This window comes from Emydura macquarii, unplaced genomic scaffold (genome assembly GCF_026122565.2).
Source record: "Emydura macquarii macquarii isolate MOO-44397 ecotype Brisbane River unplaced genomic scaffold, CSIRO-AGI_Emac_v2 contig_629, whole genome shotgun sequence".
In the NCBI taxonomy this organism is placed as follows: Eukaryota; Metazoa; Chordata; order Testudines; family Chelidae; genus Emydura; species Emydura macquarii.
Window position 1 is genome coordinate 8676358 of NW_027130766.1, and position 27896 is coordinate 8704253.

The following is a 27896-nucleotide window of genomic DNA, read 5'->3' on the forward strand; positions in this document are numbered from 1 at the left end:
GCGATATGCCCCTCAGCCAACAGCAGGCTATGACCCCAAATCCACAGTAAACAATAAAAAACAACATGTGTGAGAGAAGTCCGGCAACGCTATAAAAGCACATCAATTCTGAGTTAGGGGCAGTGTGTCAGCATGCCAACTTCGGCTTTAGCTCATCAACAGATCACCTATGCTGTCATAAAGAAGTAGTGGGGCAAGTTATGCACTGTCAGTCCAGAGTTTCTGCCTTAATCTGGAATGTCTTTGTTCCTGTGGGCTTGTAAAATACTTTAAATACTATTTAAAACTCACACAGCTGTACTACATTAAAAATAGCCATCAGTTTCTGTAAACATTACCAAAACATTCACTGTGCACACACAGTAACCATTCTTCAATTAACAACAACATGAATACTCTGCCTTTTTTAGACATTGGGAACAGGTAGCCCACATGATGATTTGCAATACGGAAACATTTCAGAAACAAAGCGTGTTTTTAGACTGTGGAAACAAACCAGTCCAAACCTTGCGCAACCGTGTTTTATCTCACATGCTGCAATTCAGTGATGAAGTGGATTAATTATAAAAGAACTGAAAAGAAATTCCCCAGACCACATGAAACATGCCCTTCAACGAGGGCAAAGCTTCTTGGAGTGGAAGCATTTAGAGCACTTACTTCTAGCTGCACCATAGGGAGTTCTCCCCTATCAGCTGCCCCCATAAACCTGAAGGATTTCTCTCCAGTGTGAAAATATTAAGATCACTATTTGTCATTTACATCAATGCCCATCTGTACATTCTGGCAGAGCCATGACAAACAAACACGTTGGTTCTAGGTTATAAAAACCCTGTTAAGATTCACTTACTTACAAGTAATAATGGGTTTGCCAGAAACCTGGATGTGGTGCAGTGCCATCCTGCACTCAGGAACCAACCAGAAGGGACCATGAACACTTCACCCCACTGACAAGCTGGGTTTCTAGGAACAGGACTCTGGAGGGAGTCCCATCAGCTCAGGAGTCTGAAAACATGGGCCAGCAGGGAGGGACCAAAAGATTCAAAACATTTTATTTTTTTTTAATAAAGTTAACAGTAAAACAAAATTCACAAGCCTTCCCCGCCCCCTCTCTTCAGCGCTGGTTTCCTCTTCTCACACAAAGCACAAAAACCAGAGGTCTCCAACCGAGACAATGAAACTGCTCTAAGTACAATGAGACATGATGAAGGCAGGAGTCTAATTACGTCCATATTCAAGGTTAAAACAAGCATATCAGGTGTGTGTATGTGGTGTGTGGTTTTATTTTAGCCAAACTGGAAAAAGAAATTTCCTGGCCCAGAAGCTGAAAGAGAAAGTGAGAAACATTAGAGTTTGAGAGTCTCCCCTGAACCACGCTCTCGATGAACATCTGTGGAGCACTGGACACATACGCCTCCCTTTGACAGACAGACAGACAGAAGAGCTGACCTATGGGCAGTCTAAGTCAGAGTAAGTCAGTGCTGATAAGTTCAGAGGTCTGGAGAAGGGACTGCAATGGTGAGGGTAATTGGCAAAGAAGACACAGGAGACTCCTCCAAAGCCAGGGTCCATGAGTGTCTCTCATGGGTTGTATTAACGCTGGTTCCGTGCTGACCACGTGCTCAGCACTGCACAAGTTGTCCCTGTACCAAGAGGCTTCAATCCATGATGAGCTGACACCGATCAGACTGAGCATGCACCAGGAGAGGAGATGGTTATCACAGAGCCTAACGGCGTTTGCAATGTCCCCTGGCCAGCCCAAAATGCCCTATTGCTGTGACAATAGGCAGGGCCCCCAGAAGGCCCCTGGGAGTCTTGTGACTAAAAGGAGCCAGGACAGGCTAGATATGCAGCATGTCTGATCAGACACCCTCCTTAGCAGATTCAGTGACACAGCAGTTGCACACCTGACTATTTCTCAGCAACAGAACACCATTAGTGCCCCAGCCTTCCACAACTCAAGGCAGAAGCTTTTCTATACCTAGGCCCCAGAAGCAGCAATCTGCTGGTGCCGTGCACAGACAGCGCCTTCTGCCCTGTCACAGAGGCACTTAAGCACAGAAACCAAACATTAACCCTTTCAACCACAGGCCTCCTGTTGGGACATTAAAGTTACCATCATGTATGTGAAGAGCACTCACGTTTCACCTACCTTCAAAACTGAAGCCACCTGGGCCACCAAAGAAAGCCTTGAAGATATTGTTAGCATCAAAATCTATGGAGGGAGAAGAGAGGGTTGTAGGTTAGAGAAACTGCTTGCGTTATTTCCCCCCGTGTGTTCCTTGGCCGTCTCCCAGCCAAGCATCGACACAGTGTGACCGTGACCATGTCATGATGCTGCCGACAGCAGGCTGCCTACATTAGCAGGTGTTTAATATACGAAAGGCAAGGACCAGCCCCGCCAGAAGAGAAGGCAGACCTGCCATCCTTTACCTTTAAAAGCTCCTCCTTGCTTGCCTGCTTGTGGGAACACCTACCTCCCATGTTCATGCCGTCCTCCTCCAGATCCTGTCCGCTGTCGTAGCGAGCCTTCTTCTTGGGATCCGACAGGATGGTGAAGGCTTCTCCGACTTCTTTAAACTTCTTCTCCTCTTCTTTCTGTATGTCTGCGCTGGCCCCACTGTGTCGGTCTAAGGGACGAAGACAGGTAGGAAAGCAGCTTTCAGTGATTGCCACATGTAGCTGGAAAATACTACACGTTCCAGGCCACCATCAGCTTTTATGTACCACCATGGTCATACCGCTGAGACGCTCATTACAGAATTCACACGATACCAGCCAGTGGGTGTTTCTGAACACTGAGCCAGTGTTTCCTCAGAAATTCTCTTACAGTTACTTCTGTTCTCTCAAAAGCCAAAGCAGCGAGCTGCACTAGCAGCAGAACACAGTTCTCTACCTGGGTGATGCATGAGTGCTCGTTTCCTATAGGCCTTCTTGATTTCGTCTTCGGAGGCATTTTTGTCCACCCCGAGGATTTTATAGTAGTCTTTCCTTTTGCTCTTTTTCAGCTCCACCTGTGCATTCTTTAGGAACTGCTTGTGTTCTAGAAAGAAGCAATGCAGAAAGAAAGCGCCTCTTGTACCACACGCAGCTTCAGTAGCAACAGAAGGAAAGCATCACTCTAGAATTAAAGAATTTGCTTTGTTTTGTTGTCCCCAGCAACAGATACATTTCCACTAGCGTATGTACTGACGCCATTATACTGAAGCGCATCCCCAGGGGTTTGGAAAACAGGGGCCCAGGTACTACACGGGCAGATGTACCCTCGAGACTCCACGTTAGATTTTGGCCACTCACGTAACAATCCCCTTGCATTACACTAGGTGCAACATCCAAGCCAAACTACCCATTAAATGCTGCTTCTGCTCATAAGTCAGCGCCCCAGGATGGCAAAACTAATTTTTTAATCATTGAGGACACACAGAGGACTCTTGTGCTCAGCCCATGCACTTCAGAGACCACTCCACAGTGATGGGTCAGGAAAGGCCAGGCTCTCCAGAGAAGGCTGCCGAACTCAGTCAATGGCATGTGTGCACCTAACTCTGGTTCCTCTGAATCAGCTTGGGCTGCAATTTTCAATGTTCTTTCAGCAGCTGCACCCATTTCCAAGAGCCCCTGGTAGTTGCCTAGTGCAGTGGTTCTCAACTGGAGGACACGTACCCCTGGGGCATGCAGAGGTCTTCCGGGGGTACATCAACATATCTAGATATGTACCTAGTTTTACACCAGGCTACCTAAAAAGCACTAGCAAAGTCAGTACAAACTAACATTTCTTACCGACGATGACTTGTTTATACTGCTCTATATGCTACACATTGAAACGTAAGCACAGTTTTTATATTCCAATTGATATATAACTATTGATAAAATTGAGAGTCAGCAGTTGTTCAGTAATCGGGTGCTGTGACACTTTTGTATTAGGTCTTTAATCTGTAAGCAAGTCGTTTAAGTGAGGTGAAACTTTGGGGAACAGACAAATCAGCCTCCAGGAAAGGGTTGAGAGCCACTAACCCAGTGCAGACACTATCTTAACACAGTTCTGGCTGCTAACCAAAGGGAAATGTCAACACCGTGAGCGTTTAAATAAAATCTTAACCCTAAGTATCTTCCTGCCATTGTAGCGCGCCTGTGCAGGACTGTAGCCCTGGTGCTGTGGAGATCAACTTATCAACACAACTGGAGAGATTTCATGCCATCACTGTGACGTATCAGGCCCATCATTAGCAAAACACAGGCAGCTTTAGCCAAGCACCTCCAAACACGTTCATTAACCTCAGTTTCCCTGGGAGACAGAGAAGAGTCATCCTCCTCTTTTTCACAGATGACGAAACCATGGCACAGAGAGATTAAGTGACTTGCTCAAGGTCACTGGGGGTTTGTGGCAGAGCCAGGAACTGAACCCTGATATTCTGGATCTCAGTTCAGTGCCAAAGCTTCACCCCTCGCCCTCTCCATGCTGGGAGAGAAGAAACTCCCACATGATTCTATTGGGCGGGTGTCCCAGAGCTTCTGGGGATTTTTCCAATATCCGTAGGAAGCAAGAGGCAGCGTTAAAGCAAGAGGTGGCAGATCAATGTGTACAACGGAAATTCAAAGTGTTTACCAGCACTCCCACCTTACAAGAAAAATCAAAGCAGAAACGTGTGTGTCGAGGGTCAGGTCGTGTGTGCAGAAAGCGAGGACCGATGCTCTTTTACCTTTCGTTTTCTCTGTCTGGTAAACTTTTTCATAATCCCTTACAGCCTCTTCATATTGTTCTGTGTCCATGTAACTGTGCAAGGAAAGAACTGTTACAACGGTATCATTTACAGAGACTAACAAAAACCGCAGCAGCAGGGATTAAATGGTCAGGCTTCTGGAGGGATAAAAATACGGAGGGATTGAGAACATAGGAGCTGCAGAAGCAAAAGCTAAGGGGATGATTAGGCAGAACCCAAGGCGGGATGCAAAGGGTGCAGATTAGAGACCAGCTACCTGCATTTCCCAGGGGAAATGCACAAAGGAAACCCTGGCAGACAAAGCCAATGTCCTGGGCCCTGACTTGAGTTGCTGTCTCATTGTGCAGGATGAGTCCTAGCAAGTCAAGATGTCGTATCGGATATAATTGCTTTTACCAGGTGCAGGAACTAACAGCAGCCACTGGGAATTCTGGGAAACTGATGCAGAGTCAGACGCTACAGTTACCGGCTCAGGACAGTTAAGAGTGATGAGACAGTTCAGTTAATATCCCGTTACCATAGAGATCAACGGTGGCTGTCTATTGGCTGCTGAACATTTGCAACCCACGCCACGCTACACCGTCCCATCACTGGATATTGCCCAGTCCCGTGGGGGAAGCCAAGTTTAAGACTATCGCGCTTTTCAACAGAGCGATCGATGGCACTTTCAGCATAGCAAGCGCCCAAGAAAGCTCCGCCCCAATCCAGGAGAAACCCCAGGAAAAGGGAAATGCTGGATTTCCGACAGAGACAGTTGAAAGGACATTAAAACTCATCTCTGTGTAGAAAGCCCTCCGCCTCCAAGAATGCTTTTCACTGGAACACCAACTCTCCAAGCAAGGGTCCCCGGTGCTGGCGGTCAGTACCCAGGCGGTGCCGTGTGCCAGTCACTGCAGGCTCAGACCCTCACACAGAGCAGGACAGCACAACCACTGTCACTGGAAAAGATATATTGGCCCTTTACAGGGAGGCATGAAAGTCCACTGGCAAGGCAGGTCCCGCACCAAGTCAAAGTCAGCCCAGAAGAACTCTCCACTTCACAGCAAGCTCTTTAAGCCAGGTTAACGGAGAGAGATTTCAAACATGCTGGGGACAGGATGTTGCTTTAAGCCACTTGATTAAACAACCAACTACAACAGAGAACAAACCAAGGCTAAACAGGACTGGCAGCATGTGGCATCAGGTCCACAACTACAAGCTCTGCATGCTGCTGAGCACGGTCTGGCTTTCGGGAGCCACCACGCACAGGTTTGCATTCACAAAGTATTTTCCTAAGACACTGCCTTTCATCCCACTTAAACTGGTTTCATAGAATCATGGAAGATTAGGAACGGAAGGGGCCTCAAGAGGTATGTAGTCCAACCACCTGCTCAAAGCAGGACCAACCCCAACTAAATCCCAGCCAGGGCTTTTGTCAAGCCACATTTAAAAACTGCTAAAGCTGGAGATTCCACCACCTCCCTAGATAACCCATTCCAGTGCTTCACCACCCTCCTAGGGAAAAAGTTTTTCCTAATATCCAACCTAGACCTCCCCCACTGCAACATGAGACTATTGCTCCTTGTTCTATCATCTACCACCACTGAGAACAGCCTAGCTCCATCCTCCCTGGAACCCACTTCAGATAGCTGAAAGCCGATATCAAATCCCCTTTTCCCCCCTCTCTTCTGCAGACTAAATAAGCCTCAGCATCTCCTCATAAGTCATGTGCTGCAGCCCCCTAACCATTTTTGTTGCCCTCTGCTGGACTCTCTCCAACTTATCAACATCCTTTCTGTAGCAGGGGGCCCAAAACTGGACACAATACTCCAAATGAGGCCTCACCAATGCCGAATAGAGGGGAATAATCACTTCCCTTGATCTGCTGGCAATGCTCCTACTAATGCAGCCCAATATGCCATTAGCCTTCTTGGCAACCAGGGCACACTGCTGACTCATATCCAGCTTCTTGTCCACTGTAACCCCCAGGTCCTTTTCTGCAGAGCTGCTGCCTAACCAGTTGGTGCCCAGTCTGTAGCTGTGCATGGGATTCTTCTGTCCTAAGTGCAGGACTCTGCACTTGTCCTTGTCGAAGCTCATCAGATTTCTTTTGGCCCAATCCTTCTATTTGTCTAGGTCACTCTGTATCCTATCCCTACCTTCCAGCGTACCTACCACTCCCCCCAACTTAGTGTCATCTGCAAACTTGCTGAGGGTGCAATCCACCCCATCCTCCAGATCATTAATGATGTTGAACAAAAGTGGCCCCAGCACTGACCCCTGGGGCACTCTGCTTGTTACCAGCTGCCAGCTAGACATGGAGCCATTGATCACTACCCGTTGAGCCCGATGATCTAGCCAGCTTTCTATCCATTTTATAGTCCATTCATCCAACCCATACTTCTGTAACTTGCTGTTTGAAATTGGTTTCAAACCTGCCATCCCAGCAGTGCTCATTTCTGTAGACAACTGGTCCCCAACCTGAAACCTCCCTGTGCGCTTACAGCCCCCGTCTGCTTACCATTGTGCTCTCCTCAGGTATGCCTTGATATACGTCTCATCCAGTTTTATTGCATTTGTGCAGTCGTCTATTGCTTCTTCTAGTTTCCTAAGCTACAAAGCCAGACACACAGTTATTGATGAACCCCCGAGAGAACGGAGTTCGGCATCATTTACGTTGAAGCTGCAGAGATGGAGCTACGATCCCCATGCAAAACAAAAGCCACAAATACATGGCTCATCTGGAGATGCCGCTTTCCCGTTTAGTACATCGCCTTTCAGAACCGCCTTCTCTCCCTACGGGAAGGGCCTGGAGGTGAACTCCCTGCCAGAACTCTGCCTTGAAAGGACACAAAACCACTCTGCTCCCCACCTGTAGCACAGGACTTGTGCTCTGGAGGAACCACTAGAACTCTGGCTGCTCTTGGAGAAGCAGCAAATTTATTTTATAAACCAGCCACTGCTGCTTCTTAGAAGTGCGTTTAGAAAGCGGGTGGGCTGGGCAGGCAGAGGGGGCGAGATCTGGGCCCAAACTGATTTCCAGAAGGGATTAAAAACTGGCAATTAAGACAATTTAAGGGGGAAAAAAACAACACATGACCTGTTTTCAAGTATGAACAGCCCCCCAAAAGCAGCACCCGCTGGAGCCAGATCTGGCACCCCACTCCAACAGCCCGATGGCCAAAACAGCCTTCTAGCCATTGGACCTTCTGGGCATGCTCCAAAGCCCATCTGTTTGAGTAGGCATTGGTGGAGGGTGAGGCAATTGGGGGGGGGGGGGGGAGGGATTTCAAGATGCATGGGTCACACGATTAGCGTGGTGATGTTCTGGGTGGGTTTCCATTTAGTAACACCTCTGTTACTGTACTCTTAGGCATCTGGCAAAGCTGTCCAAGACTTTGGGTAGGCATCTTTCCTTTTTAGACTGGAATCGAAGTAAAATAAGTCATCTGTGGGCACAGATGTCTGCGCGTTCTCAAGACGGGATTAAATAATTCAGCTGGAGAAAGGGCATCGAACACATCCCCCTCCTCCCTGTGCAACAGTCCAGGGGCTTGGGCTTCAAGCCTTTAGGAGAGCTGGGTCCCATTCTGTTCGGAACAGCACCTACCCACGCGAGCATGAAAACCTGCAATGCTAGCAGAGACTATGGAGCCCAGCAGGGACAGAGAAGCATCACCAAAGCAGCTTAAACAAAAGAAATGTGGCACCATGCCTCGTTCTGGAACGAATGGTCGCACGTCCGTATCCCATGGATCTCTCCTCCACGGCGAGGCAGTTTACGTCCCATGGGGAGTGCCTTGAGCTCCCAGGATGAACGCCCACCTGTAATAAGGCCTGGGTCTTACCTTTGAATTAACCGTCCCCCGGTTACAGTAGAGTTTGGCATTTGTTTTTATGTTATTTGGGTCTATCCCCAGTGCCTCTGTGTACAGTTCATATGCTAGTTTGTAATTGCCTTCTTTAAATGCTTTATTTCCATCTTCTTTCTTTGCTTTAAGTGCTTTGGCATTCTGAAAGAGAAAGCGCCCTGGGATGAGGACAAACTCTACGGATAACATCAAAACACAAGGTTTAGTCAACTCTCTTTCATGGATCCTGAGACACATCTTCTAACTTGCTTTCAAACACAGCCCTAGACCACACAAGATGAAGCTTTGCTCACCACCCCAGCTCCTTCCCGCTAAGAGAACTGCTGAGAAACAGCTGGTGTTAATCTCAGCCATTCTCCCTGGGAAGAGGGGACTTGCTTCTGGCTCAAGGTCAGCACACAGCAGGGAAGCAAACAGGTGTATTAGAAAAAAAAGGAAGGAACCCTTGTGCTCTTGTGTTGACAGAGTGGATTAAGAAGAGCTAGATTTGAGAAGAGAGAACGGGGCAGGAACTGGAGAGGAAAAACATTTCAAAAGCAGCAGGTGGAGCTCAGGAAACACTTGACATGCTGGCTACCCGTTTGGTGGAGGTTTAAAGCCTCTGGCAGCGGGGAGGGGAAGAGAACAGCAGGAAATGGGAAAGGGTTCATCTGAGCAGAACTGATTGGAAGGCTAGTTATAAGCAACCCCCTGGCTCCCCAGGCCTGACCTGGCATCTAGCACTTACTCGGCAGGCGAGACATGCTTTCTCGTGATCAGGAGCCATCCTGAGTGCCTGGACAAAGAACTGCACAGCCTTCTCGATACAGTCTTCGTAGTAAAGGCAAAGCCCTCGGACGTAAAGGGCGTCTGCGTTTGTGGAGTCCATTCGTAAGATTTCGCTGGAATAGCCAGACATGCACATTCAGAATGGAGTGAAGCATCTTTGCGATGTAGTTCCCTTCTAAACATCAAGGACAGTCTCGCTCCGCCAAGGTGTTAGCGATTTTACCAAACTTGCGGCAGGGGTGCTACATTGGGAAATGCAGATGCCTGCTCCAGCAGGCCTGCAAGTGGCAGGTTGGGAAACCCAGCATGGATTTTAAGCAGGTGGCGTTAGTGAGGCTAAATGGCAGGGGGCAGAATGTAGCATCTCTCCTAACCACACCTTGCATTATAACAGGAACTTAAGTTATTATGTGCGTGTTTCCATCACGAAGCCCTCATCAAAGGGCTTTTCTAACTAGGCTGAACACATTTACTCAGAGCTGAAATTCGCTTGCGAGGTCTCTTGGGACACCAGGGTTCTTAAGTACGTCAATGATGCTAGACCTCAGGGTTCCTACCTAGCTACAGACTGTGCTTCTGGATAACGACCCAGCAGTGCCAAACATTCGGCCTTGATGATTTTGAACCGATGACAGGCCGGGGCGAACTCCAAAGCACGGTCCATGCAGAAGACAACCTAGTGAAAGAAGAAACGCAAATGGGAACAAAGCAAACAGCCAAGAGCCAGATCTGAGAGATGGCGTGATCTGCACCAGCGGGGATGGCAGATTTCTCTTTAAATGGAACCAGGCAGGCCCAGACACTGGCATTCTCAACAGCCGAAAATACACACTTCAGTAGAAGCCTCCCCCATGTGTAGGATTCGAAAGGTCCCTTATTGGTGAGGATTTGCAGCTCTTATACTTCTAACGAGCCCCTCTCTGTGATATCCAGGCCACACACACATGTAACTGAGGTGCATAAAGAGTGACCGACGCACAGCAATAGAAGAACCCTTCCCGTTTAAACCCTCTGATACTATGGCGATAGGTGCTAAAGAAAACCCCAGGAGACAGACAATTATGCTTCTATGTTTCCTGCACTTCTCTTCCCTCCCCATTGCTTGGGAGGGTGGGAAGTGGTAGAAACTCAGTTGACTGAGACAGTTAGAACTGGACTAAACAAAGCACAAGACGACAGGCAGAGATCGAACCCACCCTGGCCTGACTGCGAGGGACTGGGTGATCTAATAGGTCTTTTCTAGCTCGGATTTCTCTGGTGGGGACACAGCTGCAGGAGAACAGGAGCATTGTTCCTCTAAGGTTCATCTGCTCCTGGGGCCAGGCTCTCAATCCCCTGTTTGTGACATGTACAATTAGAGCACCGAGATGCTACAGACTGAGGAGCCTGGGTGGGGAAGGAGCAGGAGCAGCTCTCCCGAAACAAAGATTTGTTTCATGCCAACCTCCCCAGCGAAGTGAGATGGGAGAAGTGAGGGATGGAGAAGCCCAGAACGTGAGACACAGGCAGAGTTATTCCTAGATACAAAATCCAGATTGTCCCTGCTGCGCCAGCTGCTCTTTACAATCAGATGAGGCAGAGCTGGGATTTACCAATACAGAATCTGGAGCCTGGGCTGCAGGCGTCTCCTCCTGCAGACACTTATGGCCTCAGTAACCACTTCTGAATGGTGCCCTTACCCCTGAGCTGATGAGGTGATGGAGACTGTCTCCTGCCCTGGGCCAAACCCTTGCACACATCCACTGAAGGCAACTGCAGATGTGCCATTCAGATTTCACTGTCACTCTTGTTAAGGCAGGGCAGCCCAAGAGAGACAGACCGCACTGGAGGATACCATGACGAGACAGGCATCCCCCTTTATTCCTTTAACAGCCCTCGCCATAACACTGGCAGAGAATCTGCGGCATTGCGAGTAGGGCTCCCGGGGACGGGATATCAGACGAACATTTGCTTTTCAGCTGCTGAGAATGTCATCTGAGGAGTAAGGCCCCCTAGACAATACCCCCCTCCCACCAATATTCAACCAGCTTGTATGGCTAGAAGACGGAGGAGATTCAGGCTAGACCAATTAGCTGGTTTCCTTCTTGGCTGTTCTGTGCTAGATCAGCATAGCTCTGCCATCCTCACAAGGCAGCCCACGTGTGCCCTGATAGCACAGGGGAATCATACAGTCCTCAAAGACATGATCTGGTGCCTTCTCCCCTACTGCAGGTGGGAGCCGCATTCCCTGAAACCTGTGAGCTGGCCAGATGAGTGTTTTCTGGGCATAACACTACAGAAAAGATCCAGGTTGATTTTACCTTCCTGAAATCCCGTTTTTCAAAATCGATTTCAGCTATTCTCTCGTATTCCAGCACAGCGCTCGCATTCTTCAACTGAAAGAAAGGAAAACACAGTCAGCTTCCACTTGACTGGTCTGCAACACTGCCCAACGACACTGAAACCAGCCGGGCTCAGGAGATCAACGTGTGGAGTCGCACCAGCCCAAACAGCAACGATACGCCAGAGCTACCTTTGCTTTTCTAAAGCAAGTTTAATGTGGGCAACCAGGATTGGACTGATAGCCTGGAGAGTGAAGGGCTCGACTTAACCATAGGCCAAGCATAGCAGACACCAGGAGGGCCTGCTTCCAAACCCTGCGCCTCAGCCACTGCCACAACTCACTACTCTCCCGGATTGCCCACCTCTGGTGATGAGAGACCGGTCTAGCATCCACACCTCCTCGGTCCTTGGCCTCTTTACCCTGGGAGAGGGCACTCATGAAAGCAGTTTTGTGGTGTGGGTAGCAGTCTGCTACAACTGGAAGGAGACTCCCAGACTCATTTCACCTCCCCGCATCAGAGGCGCCGCACAGGAACACCATGTAGTCACTACTAGCCTGAACTACATTTGAGTTGCAGCCTAGAGGTGAAAGGCTCCGTAGCTCAACCCGGCTCCCCTGAGCAGCCCCCAGCAATGGGGGTGTTTGGCTCTCAGGTTTCTTACCTCCTGTTGTGCCTGAGTGTTGGTGCGATCCAGTTCTAGAACTCGTTGAAAGCAGCGGCTGGCGGCCATGGCATTCCCTAGAGAGAGGTGACATTTTCCTTCCCGTAGATGGCCCTGAGAAGATAGTTAAAGTGAATGGCAGCAGTTGGACCGCTGGGTTTCCAAAGGCTAGCAATGATGATCACCGAACGGCTGGTCACCTACCCGTACAAAGGTGTCATCCAATCGGACCGACTGCTGGGCATCTGCCAGTGCTTCCCGGAACCTCCCCAACATCATCAGGGTGGCTGCTCTGTTACCATAATAACTGGCATTGTTAGGACATGTGTCTGGAGAAGACATTACAGCAGGCCCTGTTAGTGTAATACAAAGGGCTACACAAGTTGTAAAGCACATTAAAAGGACACTGCTGGGTTCAAAATCATATTCCCGGTTTGCAAATGTAGCAGCTTAAAAAGTTACATGGAGTCAGCCATGTGTGTTTTGGAGCACGCTAGGGGCCCTCAGGATCCGGATTCCCTTACAAGTGCACTGGAAATCACCCAGCGCACTGTTCAATGTTCATCAGCATGGCAGCATTGCTGAGCCCAGTTGGGGGACCAGTGCAGTCATTAACACTAACAGCCTGGCTGGAACACACACAGAGAAAGGTGCTGCCCTATGCTGCGCTAAAGCCAGCCTGAGCACTCACAATAAAGCTGGTTAGATCGTGCCAGGTAACTAACACATCTGTGTCATCGTGACACTTCGAAGAGGTTTCTTCAACATGTGACATTAGCAATGCAAGTGGACTGAGACGCTGATTTATTTTCCTCCATAACCCAGTCTGTCTTAGCCCCAGAACACTACCTCAACCAGTCACTCACCTATGGCTTTTGTGTAGTAGTTGTACGCTTCGTTGTAATCTTTCTTGGCATAATAAGCATTTCCTTGTTCCTTGAAAGATTCTGCTTCTCTGAAAAGAGAGTAAAGTATCACACAGTAAGACGAACAGCAGCAGCGGGACACACTGACTGGCCATCTCCAAGGCCCACATCCCTGCTGCCTTAAGATTGCCCTGCACTGCTCTACTGGCAAAACACTGCTCTATGGCTGGCCCCACAATCCTCCATATATCCCCAGCATGGGGAAAAAGGGCACCCCATGTGCAGTGACTCCCAGATGCTGGCATAGCCCTTGGCTACTTGATGTGCAAGGGGGGCAGCCAAGGATCACAGGAGCTCATGATGGGTTCAGACCATCTCTGCACACTCCTCCCTTGAGCCGCACTAAGCGCTGCTCTGCTGCAGCTCAGAACCCGGCCCTGGAGTGCTGCCTGAACCAAGGATAGTTGCTCCATAATTCCCAGAAAGCAAGAAAACGGCAGCAGCTTTTCAGAATATAGGCAGCTGATCCTGGAAGGCGCTGAGCATCCTCAATCGCCATTGAAATCAGCAAAAACGGAAAGTGCTGAGCACCTGTCCGGGGCAGCACAATGCCAGGCAGAACCGGCTCAGCAAGTGATCCTGACTTGCATGCCAGTCTCTTGAGGTCAGTAGGAATTGAGGGTGCCTGGCAGGCTGAGGAGCAGCTCGGGACTTACAGGCCTTACAGCAGGGTCAGGTTTTTAAATCTCCTAAAATATGCAACTTTCAGATGGAGACATCTCCCCCCAAAACCTTGCAAGCTGAGCCCCCTTCAGAAAAAGAATTCGTTACAGCCACCCTCAGTCTCGCCAGGTTAGCAGGGCAGGGAACTTGCACTGCCACTGTTCCATGCTCCTACAGCTAGTCCTCTGCAGCCCACACGTTAGGGAACGCTGCACGGAGGGACAAACTTCGTCTGAAGAAGTGCAGCTCAGACAGAACTGGGCCCTGTCATTGCATCTGCTGCTCTTCTGCTACGGAAACAGCAGCATGTCTCAGCATTTACAAACACTCCTCCTCCCACATCCCAGCCGCTAGTTCTCTGGTTCTCACCCAGGGGTAAGCCTACCTCTGGGGGTATGCAGAGGTCTTCCAGGGGTACATCAACTCATCTAGAGATTTGCTTAGTTTCACACCAGGCTACATAAAAAGCACTAGTGAATTCAGCAGAAACGAACATTTCACACAGATAAAATGAGAAAGGAAGCAATTAGTCAGTGTGCTGCTGTTCCCGTTGGTATTTTTATGTCTGATTTTGTAAGCACAAGTAGATTTTAAGTGAGGTGAAACTTAGGGTATGCAAGACAAATCAGACTCCTGGAAGGGGTACAGTAGTCTGGAAAGGTTGAGAACTATTGTGCTAATTCATACCAAGGCCCCTATCTGTAGGGCTACCTGCTCTCCTACCCTACATGGCTTTTCCACAGCAGTCTTATCTCTCAACAGGACACAGGCATGGCACCATCGTGTCTATATGCTGGTCTTCAGGGAGTTTAGCTTTCAGGGCTTCCCACCCTCACGTCCAACGAACTTTACTCAGGAATGGTTTTGTTTCCCTTTCTATGCCATTTAACCAGTATTTAAAATGGCAACAAGATGGAGACTTTAAAAGTATTAACACCCTGTTTGAAGATGTATTTCAATCGGCACTGCGATCAAATCATTTAGGTCTTCACCACTACACCCGGAGCTACAGAAATTAAAGCACCTGAGGTTTCCCATTATGTTTAGTCCTTCCTATAACTCTCACAATGTACACAAGTCTAAAACCTCTTCCTTGGAGGAAGGCAAATTCCAGAAATCGAGCTACGGGGGCAAGTCTACAGAGTACACAATTCATTATCAAAATTGCATTAGGGATATATTACTTGGATTCCAGCACTGCATTGTCCGTATGGTATTGAGAGCTACCCTACTGCACTAGTCCAGCTACGGAGATTAGTTGCACATGGTAAGCAACTCCCTCCTTCTCACCACGAGTGTAGTCAACTAGCACAAGATACCTTCCTCCGCATAAAGGAAATGTTAGCCAACTGAGCCATATATAGAATTTGCAGCAGCAATGGGGCAGAGACTGATGGAACTAAAATAGCTAAGGGGACATTCCAGCCTGCCAGAGCAGAATTGCACACGCCATCTCAAACGCTCAGGTCAAACCATACAGGCTCCGAGCTGAGCTGAGCTTCCCCAATTTCCAAAAACCAGAAGCTCAGAGAATTACAGAAACCAGGAAAATCTCTTCTGAGACTTTACCATCATTCTGCTCAGAAGTGACTTGTTGGAAAGTCCCAGGCAGACATAGGGCACTGAAAATAGTTTTAATATGCAAACTCAAGCAGCACAGGCGTACAGAACAAGCAATCATTAGATCTATCCCTGGGCCACCCCCTCCCTGTAACTCCTGGTAGGCACAAAGTTGATCAACCAGTTTTATCGCTGGTGAACTTAAGCAATTTCTACCATCACTGTTAGCTTTGTAGTAGTGTCCAGGGGCTCAAATCAGGGTCAGCGCCCCTTTGCACTACAGGCTATACACAAACACCTAGGAAGATATGAGCCAAGAGCTTACAGTCCAGTCTACCAAGGAAGGTACAAGCAGGTATTCCATTTGGTTCCATTTTATTTTTAAAACTCTACAATCTACAAAAATGTTGTGCGGTCAGGCTCCGAATACGTGGCACTCCTCTGCCAGCGCATTGCTAGGCACCGCTAAAGTGGTGCCAAGGCATTGTGCGAGATCTGGAAAGCGGGGAATTTCCCCCTTAATGAGTATCCAGGCCTGGTAGAGGTTGGGTGTCACTTTGTAGAGCCACTGCTACAATGGATATGGTCCAGGACAGCAGTTCTCAAACTGTGGCGTTGTGCACCATGGATGGCTCATGGGCTGGTCTCTTTGTTCTAGTTGCTGGACAAACATAGTAAGTGATAGTCCCTGAGCCAGAGAGTCCAAGCTGAAGACACCTTTCAACCCCAACCCCTGATTAAATCATCAATCGGTACAGAATAAACCATGGTCTGTGCGTTCAGAACCCTGACTTTTGGCTGCCCCCTCTGTAAGAAGAGAAACGTTGCCAGGCCTCCTTTCTGCCCAGAGGAAGGCACTGCAGCGGGCACTGAGCTGCAGGCAATCCCAAGCGAACAATGCGAGCTCTGTTAATCAAGCCCACCCAAAAAGGAACAAAGGGAATTGTGTTGGGGCAAGTTCACATGGTTTAACCTCATTCAGGCTCGCCACTGGCCACCCCACACAGCTGCCTCACGCAAAGGGTTGTTTTCACAGAAACACTGCAGCGTGTCAGCTGGCAAAACAATAGACATGGGGTGTTACCACTCCAAGGGCCTTCAGGGTCAGAGCTAAAATATGTGCCGCTCACTTTCATTTTTAACCCAGGTTCAATTCAGAATGCTGACACAGGCAAGACGCAGCTCTAGTGTCGCTCCACGGGTCAGACGCACCAGGGACAAACTGGGCCCAGTATATTTATGTACTATTTAAATGGTGAGAGTCCTGCGGCACCTGAGCAATGAGCTGCCACGCGGCGCTCTGAGAGGCCACATCCCAAACAGGGAGTGCCAGGAACACACCAAGTTCAGCTCACTTATTGCTGTGAGTTCACTTCAGGGCCGTGAAAGGGAACTAATAAGTTCCCATCTGATCACTAGCCCGAGGCTGGTCTGAATGAGCTCTCATCTCTCTCTGGTGGGGAGCTGCCCTCCTCACCCACGCTCTCCCCACTAACATCCCCAGGGGCTGCCCTAGGACAGACATCACACCACAGTTCCTGTCAGAAACCAACCCTCTGCTGCTGTGGTTAAAACTTGTCATCTCCACTCGCAAAGACAGCCCGGTGATACGCACACTTGGCAAGTGTCAGAGCAGAGCTCTTCACCTGCAATGCCCCCTCCCTATGCAGAAGCAAAGCTAGACAATTATGCCCCCTCCTTGACTGACAGTAAAAGGAAATCTGTCCTGGGAATGAAAAACCACTGCTTTTAATGTATCGTAACTTTCCCAATAGACAGCATGTGCCTCTCCTGAGTGGATCTGGGCTGGTGAACAAGCCCGTTTCAGAAGACACATGCAGTGTAAACCTCATCTGTGCCAATGCAGAGATCTCTTTCTCACATTATAATATTCAGCTACCTGGTTAGGTATTGTTTCAGTAACTTGTGCCAAGGGGATGGATTTGTACCACTCGTCTTCATGGGATTTTCACTTCATAAAACACCCTACACAATGGCCATTTCTGAACATAAGGAGGGTTCAAGCATTCACAATCCAGGGAAGGAAGTGGTCATTAGAAGCTTCCTTTCTAGCTTCTATGGTCCTATATGTTACCGTTATGTAGTCTATGGTTATGTGTTCTGAAGACCAGGGAAGCAAGGATCAAAGCCAAAACTGATCTCTCTTGGCCTGCTGAGCCACTTACTATAAGTAAGCAGATTGGTAAAATTGTTTAATGGTTTACAAACCAGACCACTCATTATATAATGCAGTGTTTCCCAGTGGTTGCAACTGTGGGCTGTAAGCTAGGACTCCTGAGGTAGGTTATTCCCTGACCCCCACTGTCGAGTCACTGACCTCTGAATTTCATTTCCCCACCTGTGGAATGAGAGGTTAAATACAGACCTACCTCATGGGGGAATTGTAAAGCTAAGTAGCCTTTAGAAAGCCCTTTGAAATAATCTGCTGAGGTGCTACAGAGGTGATGAAGAGTACGAGGATGGTCGTTTCTGTTTATTATTCCTCAGTTTCTCTCTTTAGCATTTACTATACACAGCACTTTGTTAACATGTCAATCCACAGTGTGTTAGATAATGCTACCAGAGAGGAAGTAAACACAGCTGCCTTTATAGTTTACATGCCTTTAAAGCTGAATGATGAAGAAGTCTTGCAAGAAAATCAAAGGGGCTTCAAAACATGTAAGCAGACTGGCTGGCTTTGCAAGATCCAAGGTGTGAGAGCCCGGGAACAGAACGGCAGCATCTCTCCCCATTTGTGTTCTATCAACACAGCCCGACACAGAAAACTGTTCTTGTTTACCACAGTCTCTGGCTATACTAACAAAAAAATTCAGATCTCCTGATATCATTAGTAATTGTTTCAATCCAAACAGATGCTGCAGCCTGAATGAGATCATTCTGTATCTCTCACTGATGTAGGCTGCATTCCCCACTTGCTACTTTTGAAGCAGAAGAATCATGCTTTGCTAAAAATACAATCCAGCCCTGAATGGACTCCTTTGTTAGGAGAGGTTAGTGTCTCTTCAGGGCCTCTCAGTGGCGAATCCGGGGGGTGGGGAGGAACAGAGCCACATCAAGAGTCACACTAAGAAGCTTCTCGTTCATTGCCTGCAAGCATGGAGAGCTCTGCTATGAGCCAGCCGTCTGAAGCAACTCCGTCCTCCTCCAATTTGGTGAACTTGTGGCTTCTCCTTTTAACAATCTTGTCATGCCCTCTCAGTTATTCAGGTGCTGCAGCCTGTCCTACTCCGCTGCCCATTTCAACCAGGAAAGCTCCTCTGACTCCTTTCACAGTAAAAATGCATGCATGTCCCTGATACCTTCTCCCCCAGGATCTGCTACGTCCTCACTAGAGACTTGTGTCCTTCTCCCCCAGCAGGGTGGTGGACTCAACACAACTCCCCTCTGAACTATTCAACACCAGTGTTCTTTGGGTGAATGGAGGGGCTGGTAGGCCCTCTGCTCACCCTGCAGCAATCCCAACCCTTACTAATTCTTGGGAACAAATTGCCAAGACAGACAACCCATCCCACACAACAGTAAAATGGTCCCAGATTAGGTCAGCTTTATCAGCTGCTTTTTGAACAGCATCTTCCATCTGCCTCCTACCACCATATAAATCCTAACACAGATTTCCCCCCACTTTAGCGTGCAGCTATCCTTTAATATACTAGGATCAACCCAAATCGCCTAAGTGATTTCCATAGCACAGAAAGAGACAGAGCCAAGAACAAGTTATTTCCAAAATGACCAGAGCCTTCTGAGCGCCATCTGAACACCACCTCCCAAATCCAGATCACAGAATCAGAGAAGTGTAGGACTGGAAGGGACCTCGAAAGGTCTTCTAGTCCATTCCCCTGCACTCCAGGCAGGACTAAGTATTATCTAGAAGTCCATCCCCTATACGTGTTTGTCTAACCTGCTCTTAATCTCCAATGAGGGAGATTCCACAACCTCCATAGGCAATTTATTCCAGTGCTCAACAACTCTGACAGGAAGTTTTTCCTAATGTCCAACCAAAACCACCCTTGCTGCAATTTAAGCCCATTGCTTCTTGTCCTATCCTAAGAAGTTAAAGAGAACAATTTTTCTCCCTTTTCCTTATAATACTTTTACATTCTTGAAAACTTATGCCTCGCCACAGTCTTATCTTCTCCAGACTAAACAAACCCAATTTTTTCAATCTTCCCTCATAGGTCATGTTTTCTAGACCTTGAATCATTTTTGTTGCTCTTCTCTGGATTTTCTCCAATTTGTCCACATCTTTCCTGAAATGTGGCGCCCAGAATTGGATAATACTCCAGTTGAGGCTTAATCAGCATGGAGTAGAGAGTGGAAGAATTGCTTCTCGTGTCTTGCTTACAACACTCCTCCTAACACATCCCAGAATGAAGTTTGCGTTTCTTGCAACAGTGTGACACTGGTGACTCATATTTAGTTTGTGATCCACTATGACCCTCAGATCCCTTTCTGCAGTACTCTTCCTAAAAAGTCATTTCCCATTTTGTAAGTGTGCAACTGATTGTTCCTTCCCAAGTGGAGTATTCTGCATTTGTCCTTATTGAATTTCATCCTGTTTACTTCAGACCATTTCTCCAGTTTGTCCAGATCATTTTGAATTTTAATCCTATCCTCCAAAGCACTTGCAACTCCTCCCAGCTTGGTATCAACCGCAAAATTTATAGGTGTACTCTCTATGCCATTATCTAAATCACTGATGAAGATATAGAATAGAACCAGGCCCAGAACTGATCCTTCTGGGACCCCACTTGAATATGCCCTTCCAGCTTGACTGTGAACCACTGATTACTCTCTGGAAACAATTTTCCAGCCAGTTATGCACCCACCTTATAGTAGCTCCATCTAGGTTGTATTTCCCTAGTTTGTTTATGAAAAGGCCATGCGAGACAGTATCAAAAGCCTTACTAAAGTCAAGATATACCATATCGACCGCTTCCCCCCATCCACAAGGCTTGTTACCCTGTCAAAGAAAGCTATTAGGTTGGTTTGAAACAATTTGTTCTTGACAAATCCATGCTGTTGCTTATCACCTTTATCTTCTAGAATCTACGTGTCTGCAAATTGATTGCTTAATTATTTGCTCCATTATCTTTCCAGGTTCTGAAGTTAAGCTGACTAGTCTAATTCCTCAGATTGTCTGTATTCCCCTTTTTATAGATGGGCACTATATTTGCCCTTTTCCAGTCCTCTGGAATCTCATCTGCCTTCCCTGACTTTTTGAAGATAACCTCTAATGGCTCAGATATCTCCTCAGTCCGCTCTAGGATGGATTCTAAGATGTAGATGTTGCCATGGCCCTCCTACATGGCTGGCATTTGGCATGGGCACTTACAATGGCACTACAGAACCATACTGAACTCTGAATGCATATCACAGGTCAGTAAAACCTAGCGATGTGGTAGGTTCAATGCTACTCCCACAGCCATCCCTCATCTGACATTTCCGGCCTCTTCTGCAAAGTACTTCCCAGATAAGTTTAAAGTAAAGAGCTAGCCAGGAAATCAAGTGCTTCTCTTTGCATTTAGGAGACTCTCCAAGGTCAGGAACTCCAGGATGTTCACATTTTGACTTACTTTCTAGGCCAGCTCCCCATGTGCCCTGCCATGCAGATCTCTGAGTTTGTCTCTGCATCGTTTGGGTTGGCAATAGTGAATCCCCAGAGGCCTAAGCAACCCCTCTGGTCACTTGCAGAAACAAAAGGCCACATTCAATCTGCTTCAGTGATTCGTTCAAGGCATTTTGCTACAGGATATGGAATCTTTCAGCTGAAACCCAGCCCAGATCTCTCCCATCGGATGCTATTCAGTTACCTGTGTGAAATAAGCTTGGTGATCTCAGTTCACAGTGGGCAGATGAGGACAGTATAAAACCAGCCACCCTAGCTGGCACTAGACATCCTTTCCCCCGTGCATGCTGACAGTCACAGCAGAGAAGCCAAGGAATGAATGGGTCACAGCACAGAGATCTCCCCCTTGCCCCCTAGAGATGCTTCTTTCAGGTCAGGGATGAGAAACAGCGGCTGGGGAACAAAAGGGTGGAGGCAACGTGTGAAGCTTGTAGTCCTAGCATACTTCTGTATTGCTGGGAGGCTGGCAGTCTTCAGGCTGGCCAAACCAGCCTCTCCTCTCACTCTAAACTCGAACTAGACTTTTTAAAACGTAAATCACGATCAGATCCTGCAGCTAGACAATGTCACCTGGGAGCCAGCCTCATTAGAATACAGGCCAAACTGAATACAAAGCAGGACTGCAGCTGTCAAGCAGCACGTTGCTCTGTGTGTTAGCACCCCCTGCTGATCAAGGAGCGATGCTGCTACCAGTGCTTAGTGTGGGACATTGAGCTAATGAAAGAGGACCTGCACGCAGCTCACAATAGGAACAGGAGCTGTGTAGCCAGGTGCTTGTGCTTATCCACAGATTCCTTTCAAAGCGTCTTGGAGTTTTTAAAGTCCTTTGTTAAGATCAAATATAAAGCCCTAGCCAAGAGGAGGGGGTGAAGCAGCATAGCCTACTCCACAGGAAACCCTAAATCTGTGTTTCTCAAGGACCGGTCCATGGACCAGCGCCAGTCCCTGAGATCTCCCTGACATAGTTTAGGAAGACAGCAAGCCAGTCCCTGCTGTCAAAAAGGCTGAGAAACACCGCCCTACATCATTTCTAGTGGGGACAACACCCACAATGCTCTTTTTATAACATCCACAGAAGGGCTAGTGCCAGGAATATACTGCTTCAGTTTTGTTTTCATGGAAACAAACTTGGACCCAAATAGCCAACAGCTATTGAGGCACTAGAGCTTTAAATAGTGTAGCTAGAGAGTCCTTTGAGAAGACAAGCTGAAATCAAGGAAACCAACCGGTTTTAATAAGTAACCAACACACGTGTGTGATAAACCTATGATTGTCTGTCTACAATATAAAACTATTCAACCAAAAAGGAGCTCGTACTATGCTTTGAAGGCGTAAGGCTCTACATAACTTATAAGTATTAAATATTATTTCATTTTTGTACACCTCTTGTATACAGTGATTCTACAAACAGAATTATTCAAATCCTGTAGTGAATTATATATTCGTATTTGTTTAGTATTTGCATGAAGAATTCTTTTCAGCTGTATCAGTTATTTTAAAAAATGAATTCCATTTCGGTCCTGGACGCTGGAAGTCCTATTTATCCACAGCACAGGTACAGAACCAGCAGAAGCAGTAGAATTAACTGTTACCAATGTACCTCATCCATGAACAGAATGTCTTCATGCTTCATGGCCAACTAAACCACTGGTTTTCTGCTAACATGGTCAACAAAGGAGTCAATTAATGAGATTTATTCACTCAGAAACCCACTAACTCATTTCACATGAGATGGCAGCAATCCCCTCATAACTGATCTACACCGGATTTAAACTGGCATTGTACATGTGAAATCTTCTGACCCCAAGATAAGGGAAAACTCAAATTCTTTGACTTTGGCACACCTCTTCTTCATTGTGCAAATCTCAGACTCTCCATTTTACAAGGATAACTATGATTTTACTTCAGAGAGCACAGCCACTCTGAAGCTGGTATCAAATAGCAAAGGAAAAGGTTTGATCAAGGAACTGTTAATGCTAACACTAATTTACTTTCCAAAGGACCTTTTAAGATACCTCTTTTTAAGATACTTCTTCCACATCATTCAGCACTGAAGAATGAGGGGAAACATCCCCTCACATATCCACAACAGATAGAATCTGGAGCTGCTAAGCAGATGACTGAGAAACTATTTATCTGATAAAAAATGAAGGGAAAATTAAGCTTGAAAAATCAACTGAGCCACAAGAAAACTGTTTCCATGGTCTAGAAATCTTTAAAAAAAACCTCTACTCTTATGGATATGCTGATCTATGATTGGATCAGAACACAGAACTTTAGCCAATCAGAATGCAGCTGTTCAACAATAACTGTCACTAACTGCACCACCATCAGACACAATTAGTGCAGTTACAACAATCCTTTCCCATAAGTAGCCCTGGAATTTATGAACAGCAGGCAACCATTATCCTGTGACCATGCTCCATTCCTTCCGCTGATAAGTCTCTCAACCTGCAAATGACACATTCAGTTTATTTTCAGCCCTTTCAGGGCAAAGCCAGTACAATTACGTGGAAACAGACATTAGCAAAGCAGTGATTTATATCTTTTCATCCAGCTTTGGTGAGCAGAAGCAGTTATCAGGAACCACATTTTAATGCATTTGGGCAAAGGTTAGTCTAGAAACATGTTTGTATCAAAATAGTTCACGAAGGTTGTGAATTTTTTTAAAAGAAAATTTACCCCCTCAGCCTACGGAAGCTGTAGTGAAACATCAGGTTCTGAAGCCTCTTCTGCCTAAGTGCAACAACACAAAGCACTTACATAGTACTTTGCAGGGTTCAAGGTGCTTTACGAACATCAGCTAATTAAGACTCCAAACACCCTCTCAGAAACAGTTGAGTAGTATCCCTATTTTACAAATGGGTAACCAAGGCCAGAGAAGTTAAAGAATTTGCTCAAATCCAGAGAGGAACTTCACGGCAAAGAAGATTAAAACTCAGGAAGTTCTTGACTGCAGCCTCTGCTCAAACCCAGAGGCCACCAGCTAGTATACAGGAAATGGGTATTTAGGTCCCAAGCTTTGAGCTACCAAGAGGGGATGGGAGCATCTTGGAAGTAGCATATTAACTCCTTCTTCCAATACCTCCCCTCTAGGTGACCCTGCAACAGTGTTGCCCTGCCACTCCTCAATAAGATTTAAACAAAAAAGTCTGGGAATCCCACTCGGAAAAGGACATCCATTGAATGAAAGATTGAACCTTAATGACCCAGGACTGAGGTACTGGCCTTATCCCATCAAGGCAGCTGAGGTGAGCTAAGCTGCCTTTGCTCTCCATTCCCAGGGTCATATCTGGAGTGGGTCAGGAACCAACCCTCCGCCTGAGGATATCAGAGTTCTTCTGTTTCTGGGACTCAAGTCCTTCCTATGTGGATCATTTTATTCAGGAGCATTTCATTTCCTGTAGCTGCCTTCTGCACTTAGGTATGGAGGAGGAGAGGTCAGTGTTCGAGAGCTCTGTAGTAGAAAGACTGAGCTCAGTTCATGATTTTTACATTTTGATATTTTAATATTTAAACTAGTCATTTAAAAGTGAACTATATGATAAGGAACAACCTTACATAAGCCATGAGGAGGGTGAGGATTACATGAAACTTGGTAGGGGTCTCCCAGCACTAATAATTTCTGTAACTCTATGATACTTGGATATTTTACGCAGTGTTCAGTTGAAAAAGCAACAACGTTCTTTATATATTAAAGTAATAACATCACCTGGGTGCTGCAATACTTCCATTGCCCTCACCCGTTGATCGCTAATAAGCAGCACGACCCCTCAGGCCATCACCATCATTTTGAAACTGGCACTACTCAGAGGCCCCTTTCAGTTTCATTTTGTCTGACTGCTTCAGTCAGCTGAACCCCAGCCACACCATTTACAGACACTGTAATCCTTTTGGAGACACCAGGCTGCTCACATTTCCAGGTCAGGTTTAAACACTAAAACTAGCACAGTGTTTGGCAGATCCTCTGCTGTGATTGCGACAGCTCAGCTGCAGGTGGTAATAAAAGCACTTGCTCTTGTAAAGAAAATTCATTACCAGAGGAAATGGCTGGGATCCTCACCACGCCTGGCCGCAGATAGCATCTGCGCTGCTGGGCAAAATCTGACAACTAGCTTCAGGGACGAAGGAGGTTTGGCCTTCCAACAATTACTAGGTGGAAAAAAATGCAGCTACCCTAGTACTTTCAAGATCCAATCTTGCCCTCAAATACACAGTGTACTTTGGAGAAGCAGCACGCACAGTGGCCATTTTTCCACAGAAGTGTGGTGATAGGGGACAGGTATCGGAGAGCAGGACTTGCTCCACGCTACCAAAAATCTCAAACAGTAATAGTTCTGTTGCAGGTAGGGCACTAGGTGCAATTAATAAGTATCTGTAAAGTCCTCAGGCAAAGGATATGAACCTAAGATTTGTCCTTCCTCCTTCTTCAAGTATTCTGAGCCAGGAGGATTCCCCTCTCCACACCACATGTATAGTTTAACCTTTTAACTCCCTCTCCGCACCAGACCTCCACCTGGCAGAGAAAGGCTTCTTCAGGCGCTAGTGAATGCTGCCCCTCGGCAGAGAGGATGGGACACACTGAGCATGCCGTCTCCAAAGCGGTGGTGGCCTGAGAGAAGGACACAAGTTCTAGGAAGCCCACAGCACCCATCGCTGTCATAGCCGAGGCTAGGGTTTGCTGCACTGCAGAAAGTTTGGCCAAAAGATGACTGCGCCTTTTCTGTAAAATAGACAGACCGCCACCACCCCTGCTTTTAACACAGGTCTGTCCAGGAGAGGCCACAGAGCCTCCCCAATCTGAAACCAAGCATCACCTGCGGGGAGCTGCAGGGCCTGCTCCCCCCATCCGGCGCACTGCACCCCCTTATTACAGGGCCGCCGGGGGCTGGGTTTGGGAACCTCCCTGATGCCCGGCTGAGCACCCCGCTTCTGCAGGCCCAGTACAGTAAGTGTTAAACCTGTCACGGCGGCCTTCTTCCTTCGGATTGGTCCAGTGAACAGCCCACCCTCACCTCCTCCTCCTCCTCCTCCCCTGGTAACGGATCGACTCTCCGGCCTCGCCTCCCTCATTCATTCATTCCAGGCTCCGCGCCGGGGTTTGCCGCCCAGACGCTACGGCGATGGCCGGGGGCCTCGGAAGACGCCTGGACTCTTTGGCCGGGGCGAGCCGCGGCTCACAAAGCAGCCCGTGTAAACGGGGCAAACCCGTGTGAACGGCCCCGGGGAGCCCCTTAGCGATAAACCCCCCGGGGGTAGGCAGGGAAACAGGCCTGCGCCAGGTATGTCCAGCCCCCCCGGAGGAATGTGTTCACCCCCCCTCAGCCAGTCACCCGCCCCAAGCCGGGGGGCGCTGAGCGACTTGGGGGGCGCCCACAGCGCGTCTCTAGGGCCGAGGCGGGTCCCACGGGCAGCCCCCAGCCCACGCGTGCCCGTGGCAGCCCCACGCCAGCCCGCCGCCCGGGGCAGACTGACGGGGGAGGCCGGAGAGGTAATACCGCGGGGGGGGGGGCACCATCCCCCCCCCGCCAGACCCCGGCTCCGGAGCCGCCCCGCGGTGCGGGTCCTGCCTCCCCGCACCGGGCCGGGGGGAGACAAAGCGGCGTCCCCGGGGGGGCCGAGGCGACCTGACAGGCGCCAGCAGCGGGGAGGGGCCCTGGCGGGGGGTGACTAAGGGCCCCCCCGCTCCCGGCCCCGCTCCGACGGGTCCCGGGCCGCTTCCCCGCCCCTCCCCGAGCAGCCCCGGGGCCCAGCCCGCCTCCTGCCCCCCGCTACCTGCGAGTCTCCTCCTCGCCGCCCAGCAGGCCGGGTCCCTCGGGCGCCGCCATGATCACATCGCACTCGGCCGCCGCCGCCATCTTACAGCCGGGCCGGGCACCTGAGGAGGGGGAAAGAGACTGGAGAGGGGGAGGGGCGGGAACCGGAAGAGACAGGCACTTCCGGGAACAAGGAGAGGCCGCCGCCCTCCCTTCAAGAGGAGCCCGCCCGCCGGCCGGCCGCCAGGGGAGGGGGCACTGAGAAGGCGCATGCGCGGCTAAAAGGGCCCATCTCCAATGGGGCGCCCTGGCCAGCCTGGGGGGGGGATCCCAGATCCTGGCCCCCCCGAGGGGTGGTGCTGGGGGAGCCCTGCATGGGAGGTGTCTGGGGGGGCAGGACAGGGGCTTGCCAAGGGCACCGGAGCCTGACACCGCTTGGCGGGGCTCCACTGGCCCCCCTCCGGGTCTGCCCGGCGCCCGCGCCCCAACCCCCCAAGGGGGCTCCTGGCTGCAGCCCAGACGCTAAATGGCCGATAACGACACTGCTGTGAATAGCAAACGGCCGCGCTCAAGCACCGCCGGCTACACCAGCGCCACGCGGCATCCACACGTCCCCCCAGCCACTCAGAGCACACTGACCATTGCACGCCCACGAGGTTCCCACACATCAGGCGGCGCCCGTCCATGCCCCAGGCCCTGCTCTTGCACTGACTGCTGCCGGGGGACGCGTGGAGGCTCCGCAGAGGCCTGTCCCGGCAGAGCTCAGCGCAGGGTCAGGTCTTCCTTGAATATCCGTGTGAGCTTTCTATGGTCACCCTGGGCCTTCCTCGCCTGCCCCTGGCCGCGGCGTCGCCTGCTTAGGTCCCGCTGCACACGAGGACGTCGCCCCGATGCGAGCCGTTAGCTACTGGGATGTCCTCTCAGATATTCCTAAAGCTGGGTAGGCGCAGACTGCCCCTCTAGCCTCCAGGCGAGCCAGTAAGAATGCAGGATCTCTGCAGACAGAACGCTCAGCTTTCTTCAGC

General features: G+C 48.9%; 1 protein-coding gene across 1 annotated transcript; it reads right to left on the bottom strand.

Moving 5' to 3' along the window:
- Positions 1-1023: 1023 nt before the first annotated feature.
- On the bottom strand, positions 1024-27042 carry DNAJC7 (DnaJ heat shock protein family (Hsp40) member C7). Its single transcript, XM_067541324.1, has 14 exons — positions 26891-27042; positions 13186-13274; positions 12524-12648; positions 12320-12433; positions 11635-11709; positions 9892-10010; positions 9294-9447; positions 8543-8707; positions 7216-7307; positions 4695-4768; positions 2894-3040; positions 2475-2627; positions 2150-2212; positions 1024-1321 (listed from the first exon to the last, which is right to left on the bottom strand). Exons 1-14 carry the CDS (start codon positions 26971-26973, stop codon positions 1284-1286), a joined length of 1491 nt encoding a protein of 496 aa, XP_067397425.1. The 5' UTR covers positions 26974-27042; the 3' UTR covers positions 1024-1283.
- Between the last annotated feature and the right edge of the window lie 854 nt (positions 27043-27896).